General features: G+C 57.2%; 1 protein-coding gene across 1 annotated transcript; it reads left to right on the top strand.

The window, feature by feature from the left end:
• The first annotated feature begins 1,270 nt into the window (after window positions 1–1,270).
• KCNF1 (potassium voltage-gated channel modifier subfamily F member 1) lies at window positions 1,271–3,581 on the top strand. The gene has a single exon (NM_001097987.1). The coding sequence runs from the start codon at window positions 1,771–1,773 to the stop codon at window positions 3,256–3,258; it is 1,488 nt and encodes a 495-aa protein (NP_001091456.1). The 5' UTR covers window positions 1,271–1,770; the 3' UTR covers window positions 3,259–3,581.
• Window positions 3,582–8,761: the final 5,180 nt, after the last annotated feature.

Raw genomic sequence — 8,761 nt, 5'->3', positions numbered from 1 at the left:
GTTTCACCAAACTATCTTCATGTGATGTATTTTAACATATTCAGTTTTACATGATCTCATTAAAGAAGAAAAAAAAAAAAAGTACTGTCAGTGACCCAGCCTACAGAATATATTTTTAATAGATTTTTAAAGAGCAGTTTTAGGTTCATAGCAAAAGTAAATAGTAAGACAGAGAGTTCCCACATACTCCCTGCCCCCTCATTCCTTCAGCCTCTCCCACCAGAGGTGCATCTGTTAAGATCAATGATACAACACTGTCACATCTTTATCATGCAAAGTCCATAATTTACGCTGACATCCACTCTTGGTGTGGCACACCCCACAGTTTAAACAAACACAGGATGACATGTACCCAGAGATAGAGTGTTACACAGAGTAGTTTCACTGCCCTAAAAATTCCCTGTACTCTGCCTCCTCATCCCTCTCTTTACAATATTTCTGTTAACACAGTCCCCGGTTCACAGGTGATGCTTGATAATTTGCAGGGTAGATGCTGCTGCTGCTGGAATGGTGCAGGCAGAGGCTGCAAATCTGGAAGAGAGGGGAGGGTGTGGGACGTTTCGTGGGAGGGACACACAGGCCTGGGTGACAGATAATGGGGATGGGGAGGTGGGAGTCTGGGGGTTCAAGGCTCTGGAGGTTGGTGGTGATTTTGGATTGCAGAGAAATGGAAAGTGGTGGACAGCGAGGACTTCGAGGCAGACTTTCAGTCCGCTAAGGAGCGTGTGTAGCAGGATTCTCTGAGGAAGAGGCGCCCATCCTGGGTTCCATTCCCATTTCACTGTGTGACCTTGGGCAGGTCCCTTCTCTCCTCCACGGGGCTGAACTGGCTGTAGCCGTTATACAGCACTCGGTGAAGGTGGAAAGTGACCCCCTAGGGGGAGCGAGGGAAGCATCCCGGGACCAGGCGGGACCGGCGGCCGGAACGCGCGGGAGGGCGCCTGAAGGGCTTTCTTGGGCACGGTTTGCGGGGCGAGCAACAGGCGGCTGTGTTCTCTCACCATCGATCTTCTCGATGCAGAGAGAGAGAGAAACTTTTCAGCCAGCGTCGGCCTGTCGCTTTCAAGCCGGAGGTCCCGGGCCCCGTGTGACCCCCGGCGCCAGGAGGCGAGGACAGGCGCGCGGCGGTGGTGGCGGGCGCGCAGCTGTGCCCGTCTGCCCAAGGGTTAACCCGTTCCCCTGCCGCTGCCGCGCGTGCCTTGCAGAATTTCACCAGAAGAGGGTACAGTCTGAAAAGCTCTTGACGTCAGGCTGGAATTCCTATTGTGTTTAGAAACGGCTTGGGCAAAGCAAGCCCAAGTTCGCTCTCCGCACACCTCGGCGGGCGGTGTGGGTCCGGCAGCGACGGGACCCGTCTCGCGCCGGGGGCGCACGCGGGGACCCGTGCGCCCGGGGACCCAGGACCCTGCCTGTCGCCCACGAGGGGGACCCCACTCCTGCAAGAGGCCGAGCCGAAGCGGCGGATCGCCGCACCCGGGAGCCGGGGTGAGTGCTCGGGGCGAGGCAGGTGGCCGCGAGAACCGACCCCCGCCACACACCGCCCCGCACCGCCGGCGCGCTCCCAGCGCCCGGATGCCCGCCGGGACCCCCGCCACCGGGTGCATGCCTCCCCCGCGGCGCGCCCCAGCCCGCAGCCGCCGGTTGTGACCGCGCTTCCAGGCAGGCGGGCGCCGGCCAGGCTTCCCCTGGGTCCGCGCACCGGTGGGACCCGCCGACCCTGCGGCGGCTGCAGGGCGCGGAGCCGAGGCCGCGCGGGCACAAGCCAGGAGAATGGACGGGACCGGGGAGCGCAGCCTCCCGGAGCCGGGTAGCCAGGACTCCCGGGCGGACGACGACATCGAGATCGTGGTCAACGTGGGGGGCGTGCGGCAGGTGCTGTACGGAGACCTCCTGAGCCGGTACCCCGAGACCCGGCTGGCCGAGCTCATCCACTGCTTGGCCGGAGGCTACGACACCATCTTCTCCCTGTGCGACGACTACGACCCCGGGAAGCGCGAATTCTACTTCGACAGGGACCCGGATGCCTTCAAGTGTGTCATTGAGGTCTACTACTTCGGGGAGGTGCACATGAAGAAGGGCATCTGTCCCATCTGCTTCAAGAACGAGATGGACTTCTGGAAGGTGGACCTCAAGTTCCTAGACGACTGCTGCAAGAGCCACCTGAGTGAGAAGCGTGAGGAGCTGGAGGAGATCGCGCGCCGCGTGCAGCTCATCCTGGACGACCTGGGCGTGGACACGGCCGAGGGCCGCTGGCAACGCTGCCAGAAGTGCGTCTGGAAGTTCCTGGAGAAGCCTGAGTCCTCGTGTCCGGCGCGCGTGGTGGCCGTGCTGTCCTTCCTGCTCATCCTCGTCTCGTCGGTGGTCATGTGCATGGGCACCATACCAGAGCTGCAGGTCCTGGACGCCGAGGGCAACCGCGTGGAGCACCCGACGCTGGAGAACGTGGAGACGGCGTGCATCGGCTGGTTCACGCTGGAGTACCTGCTGCGCCTCTTCTCTTCGCCCAACAAGCTGCACTTCGCCCTGTCCTTCATGAACATCGTGGACGTGCTGGCCATCCTCCCGTTCTACGTGAGCCTCACGCTCACACACCTGGGCGCCCGCATGATGGAGCTGACCAACGTGCAGCAGGCGGTGCAGGCCCTACGGATCATGCGCATCGCCCGCATCTTCAAGCTAGCACGCCACTCCTCCGGGCTGCAGACCCTCACCTACGCCCTCAAGCGCAGCTTCAAGGAACTAGGGCTGCTGCTCATGTACCTGGCCGTGGGCATCTTCGTCTTCTCTGCCCTGGGCTACACCATGGAGCAGAGCCACCCAGAGACCCTGTTTAAGAGCATCCCCCAGTCCTTCTGGTGGGCCATCATCACCATGACCACGGTGGGCTATGGTGACATCTACCCCAAGACCACCCTAGGCAAGCTCAATGCGGCCATCAGCTTCCTATGTGGGGTCATTGCCATTGCCCTGCCCATTCATCCCATCATCAACAACTTTGTCAGATACTACAACAAGCAGCGAGTCCTGGAGACAGCGGCCAGGCATGAGCTGGAGCTGATGGAACTCAACTCCGGTACTGCTGGTGAGGGCAAGGCAGGGGGCTCCCGCGGTGACCTGGACCACCTCCCGCCGCCGGAGCCCGCTGGGAAGGAGGACCCCAGCTGGAGCAGCCGGCTGAAGCTGTCCCACAGCGACACCTTCATCCCCCTGCTGACCGAGGAAAAGCACCATAGGACCCGGCTCCAGAGCTGCAAGTGATGGGGGCCGACTCAGGCACAGACAGGCCGGCTGGTGGAGAGATGGATGGACCAGCGTGATGGGACTGTCCATGACTGCCCGGGAGGGGCCGTCCTTTGTCCCCTCCCTACCCACTCCTGAACAGAACTCTGGAGGCCCCCTTGGGCACCTCTGATGAGTCTGGGGTAAGATTCCCTTTGTGTTGTCCAGGGGCAGGGGAGGGAGACAGACAGGTGTCCAGGAGTCCCTGACAGTGTGGGGGTGATGGAGGCCATGGTCTGGTTGATGGCAAGAGCCCTCACCCGGTTCTGTATCTCCTTCAATAAAGCCTCCAGCTCTCTGCACCTGCCTATCTTCTAGGTTCTGTCTCACAGGCTGGCTGTTCCCCACTCCCCGACCCGGCACCCCTCTTTCAACTCCCAGATGTGGTTCAGCCCCACCGGGGAAGTAGGTGCACAGCCCAGGGTGATCAGGGGTGTTATTTTTAGTTAAAGGCTAATTAAAGAAGGGCTAATACTCAGGGTCCAGCCCAGGGAGCCTTGTCACATTCCAGGAGGCTCTGTGCCTCTGTTCCCTTCTGAGGAAAAGCTTGCTCCCAGGAGAGGGAGACTCCACAGAACGGGAAACACCGAATAGCGTGGTTACTGTTTATTTACCACCTGTGTGAGGCCCTTTCCACAACTTCTTTCCATTGCTTCCGGCAACGCTGTTAGCTAGGTACTCCCACTTCACAGAAGGAGAAACTGAGTTCCAAGGGCACACAGAGCAAGGATTCAGTCCCAGGACTGCTGAACCCAAAGCATATGCATTCACTGTGATGTGAGGAGGTCTTGGGACAGAAGACAGCTGCAGCCTGGGAGGGCGGCTGAGCTTCCTCGGTGTGGCTGTATCTGTCCTCCAGCTCGCCCTGTCTCCTGGAACCAGCACCTCTGAGGGATCAGCTGCAGGGACAAACGTGAACACGGCCCCTGCGGCCTGCTGCCAACCTGGTCTGAGAGCCCCCGGGAAACAGATGCAGACAGACCTGGGTTTGAATTCCAGGGATTGAGGAGGAAATCTCTGAGATGCCTTCTAGTTTCAAATCTCTGAGATGTCTTCTCAGAGAAATCTCTGAGCTGTTCTCTACCATCCCTCCCCTATCACTCCCTTCCTTGCTGTGTGACCTTCGTCTGGCTGATAACCTCTCTGATCCTCATTCTGATCACTTATTAAATGGAAGCACTATCTCAGAAGATCACAGTGCTTAGCACAGTGCCTGGCACATAGTAGCTGCTCAGTAAATGGCAGGCATTTCCGTTACTGTGTGCTGGGAGGGGTGTGAGGGCCACAGCTGCCCACTCTGGCCTCCACGGGGCCGGGTGGTCATGCTGACGGGGGAGGGGAGGACGCAGGGCCCTGTCACACTGTCCTCAGTCAAAGGCAGGCCCCTTGGCACGGGCGTGGTCCCAGCAGGCCCCTCTGGCTGTCCACCTCCCACAAACCCCAGCGCCCCATTCTTCCTTCCCCGCCTGGGGCAGCTGGTGCAGAGGGAGGAGCCCTCTGCAGTGAGGGGATGTATGGGGGAGGGGGAAGGGAGGGGGGAGGGGAGGGGAGGGGAGGGGAGGGGGGTCCCTGATCTGCACTGTCCTGGGTGTGAGTCCCTCCTCCTCTGAGACTTGGTCTCCCGTGTGTATGAAGAGGGATGCGTTCTCGGGGACTCTTCCAGGATTCAGAAGTCTAGGGCTGCACACATATTGGGTTGGGGGCTCCAGGAGGTGGGAGGCTCCATGTGATAGGGGCCTTGCAGGGAGGAGAGACTCAGAGCCATGCCTGTGGGGTGCAGGGCCCTGAGCCAACCTAGTGCACCCCTCCCTCACCCTCTTCTCTAGGGAAATCCCAGGTAAGGGGACCATGGAAGGCAGAGGAAGGAGATGGGCCTGGGGTTATGGGACTCAGTGGGAAGGAGGAGAGGGGGTCGGAAAGAGGGGATTGTTGGCCATCCCTGGGGCTCAGTGGGGCCTGCTGAATGTGACGAATGGGACTGAGTGGGGTGAGGTTGCCTCTTTTTGTCCCTACTGCCCCCAGAGTCCTTGGGAAGCTCCAAGCCTGGGCCAGTCTGAGGACTCTGAGCCCTGAGCCGGGGAGAAGCTGGGGGTTGGAGAGAGGCCAGGAGTGTCTTTCCTACTATTCCTCTGGGGTCAAGGGACAGTGGTTTTGTTTTGGGCTTTTTGTTTTTTTGGCCAGGCTGCATGGCTTGCAGGATCTTAGTTCCCCGAGGGTGCATGCTCAGTCGCATCCAACTCTTTGCAACCCCGTGGGCTCTTAGCCTCCAAGGCTCCTCTGTCCATGGAGTTTTCCAGGCCAGAGTACTGGAGTGGGTTGCCATTTCTTCCTCCCCGGATCTTCCCAACCCAGGGATCAAACCCGCGTCACCTGTGTCCCCTGGATTGCAGGTAGATTCTTTACTGTTGAGCCAGCTGGGGAGTCCCTCTTAGGTCCCCCACGAAGGATTAAACCTGGGCATCTGGCAGTGAAAGCACAGAGTCCTAACCATTGGAGTTCCCAGGGGAGAGTGTCTTCATGGCTACAAAAGCACTCAGAGCCCATCTCATCCATCCTAAGGAGGAGACTGACTCCCAATAGGGCGGGCATCTTGTCTGAGCTCCTGTGTCTAAGATTGCATGGAATCTTGGTCCTGGAGGAGCTCAGGGCGTAACCTGAGCTCACATGGTGACAAGCTTTGTGAAGGAGGAGTGACTAGGGGTCTTTGGGAGGCAGGTTGTGGGGGGGCCAGCCCTCTCTCCTTGGGGATCTTCCTGGGGCACATCAGAATCTGCCAGGGAGCTTTACAAAATCCCAGTGTCCAGGCTGCAACCACACCTGTTATAGCCCAATCCTGGGTGACAACCAGGCATCAGTATTTTTTTTAAACTTTAAAGTGCACAAAGGTCATCCAGAGATTTTTGCTGAAATACAGACTTCGAATCAGTCACTCTGGGTGGTCCCTGAAAGTCTGCATTTTCACCACGCTCTCAGGTGAGGCTGACCTACTAGTCCATGAACTGCATTTTGCATAGCAAGAGGCCAGAGCAGGACTGGCAAACGATGACCCCTTGCTTGTATTTATACAGTCCCCAATTTAAGAACAGTCTTTGCATTTTAAAATGATTTTTTTTAAATCAAAGGAAGAATAACACTTTGTGACACATGAGAAGCACCCAAAATTCAAATCAATTCTTTTAGGAGTAGAGCCACGACCCTAGCTCACAGGTCACGTCTGGCTGCTCTAGAGCTACAAGGACACAGGTGAAGAGCTGTGATGGAGGTCACGTGGCCTTAGTCAAAACTGCTTATTCGTGGCCTTTCCATTACCAGTGTGCCAACCCTGGGCTACAGGAAACGAGCACTAAGTCAGGGGTTTTTGTTGTTGTTGTTATTGTTTGGTTGTCCCTCACAGCATGTGGGATCTTAAGTTCCCCAACCAGGGATCAAACCCCTGCCCCCTGCATTGGGAGCATGGAGTCTTAACCACTGGACCACCAGGGAAGTCTCTAAGTCAGGCTTTGATGGATGAGTGGGGCTCCCACCAGAAGCAGAAGGAGGGGAGGGCGTGAGCAAAGACACAGAGGGTAGGGCCACCTCAGAGAGGGCGAGACCATGTCCATCTCGTGGAGCCTTGGCATCACAAATCCTCTCCTTCTTTCCCCCAAGACACCCCAACTCCCGGTGTCCTGCATGAGGTTCTGTGGTCCTGGCTCCTGCTCTGGGAAGTGTTTCCTTTCCCTCTATTCCTCTCATCCCATTCCCCAGCCCCCCATCCTGGAACCATCACCTGACATCCTCTTCTCTGATTCTCAAGGATCTGACAAACCTCCTGTGAGCTGTTAATTTCTATTGAAAGAGAGAGAGAAAGAAAGGTAGTTTTCTTGGAATCACAGGAATATCCGAGTAAAAGGAAAATAGGCAGCATCTGGTCCAGCCACCCACCTTGTCCCCTGCACCTTACTGACGGGAAAACTGTGGCTCCAAACCACACACAGGTGAGTTTGGGGGCTTTAATTAAAGTCTTCAAGGTCACAGCCAGATGGAGGACTCCCGCTTGTCCTACCTCTGTTAAAGCTGGGTGTGTACAACGAACCCATTTTGAAAATAGAGAATGGTGACTGTGGCAGTGTGTGTGTGTGTACGCGAATCACGTGGTGAGCTGGTCACCCTCAGTTTTTCAGGTGGGGAAACTGAGGCTCAGGGAGCAGAGGCAACAGGCCGGTGGCCATACTGCTTCTCGGTGCAGGAGCTGACCGAGTGTCCACGGCCCACACTCACCCGGAGGCAGGTGGTGACACGCCCCTGGCCTCCACCTGGCGTTTACCCCGAGCTTCCCTGATGAGGCTCAGGGTGCCGTCATCCGATCTCCCAGGAAAGCATCGCTGCAGATGGACTGGTTCTGGCGGTGGTGTTTATAAGGAAAGAAAAAGAAGGAAAAGGAAAACATTTTCTTGGGCAAGGCGCTCTGGACCAGATGCTCGGTCCACGCTGGGTTCAGGATCCATCCTGGCAACTGTAGGAGGTGTCTACAGCTTCAAACTCACCATCTGGGGTCTGCAGGTACCACACACCACCACCTACGAGAGGCAGTATCCAGAAAACGGGGGAAAAAAATCCGTGAAAATGGCAAGACCTGGAATTATTTCACCCACGCTCCCTGAGGAAAGCTGACAGAGGCAGGTGAGACCGTAGCAGTTGCCGGGGGGTGATGGTAACGGGAGCACATGACCTGACTTAAAGGGTCCCTCTTGGCATCATTTCAGCAGATGACAGGCCAGTGTCGGAAATGGTTTCCAGGCAGGGGCCCCTGCCTCCCCTACCCGCCCCGCAGCTGGGAAGGAGATGGCTGGTCCTCCCTCCTCCCCCACGGGAGGAGAATTCAGTGTCTCAACATTGTCTTGACATCTCCCTGGGAGACGAGAGACAGGTGTTTCCGGAGAGACCTCCCACCTTTCCGCCTCTGAGACTCTGAGCACGGGGCCCTGGGAACGTCTGGCAGCGGGTTTGAAAGGGGGTTTCAGTCGCACCGATAATCTGAGGAGGAAGCACTTTCCTCCACTTACAGCAGCCTGAGTCTTAGCGTAGCCGCAGGGACACCGTGGGGTTCCAGAAGGGGAAAAAAAAAAACGACAACAAGAATTAGGAGACTGTATGCTCCATCATTTCACTGTTATTGAGGCTTTCTGCCAGATTTAGAAGCTGGGGCTACTGTAACCATGGCTTTATTTCCCTCTGTCAACAATGGGCCCGAGGGAATGACTGCTCTGGCCTCGGGTGAGACCTGGGTGTCGAGTCCGTGTGCCTGTGGTCACATAGCTAAAGGGAAGTCATGCAGAACTCCAGCTTGGACCTGGCAAGGCAGTATCCCCTCTGAAGCAACAAGCTTAGCCTCAGGGTCCCTCCCCAGGCAAAGCCTAGGAGGGAAAAGACTCGCCCTGAACAGGAGCTGCCGGAAGTCACATTTTGTCCCCCAGTGCAAAATGGGGTGCCTGTTGACCAA

Source organism: Bos taurus, chromosome 11, assembly GCF_002263795.3.
Source record: "Bos taurus isolate L1 Dominette 01449 registration number 42190680 breed Hereford chromosome 11, ARS-UCD2.0, whole genome shotgun sequence".
Taxonomy (NCBI): Eukaryota; Metazoa; Chordata; class Mammalia; order Artiodactyla; family Bovidae; genus Bos; species Bos taurus.
The sequence above is the reverse complement of the archived record's forward strand: the minus strand, read 5'-3'. Positions and strand labels throughout refer to the sequence as shown.

Coding starts and splice junctions, on each gene's coding strand:
- KCNF1 (NM_001097987.1), top strand. CDS start 1,771: ATGGACGGGACCGGGGAGCGCAGCCTCCCGGAGCCGGGTAGCCAGGAC.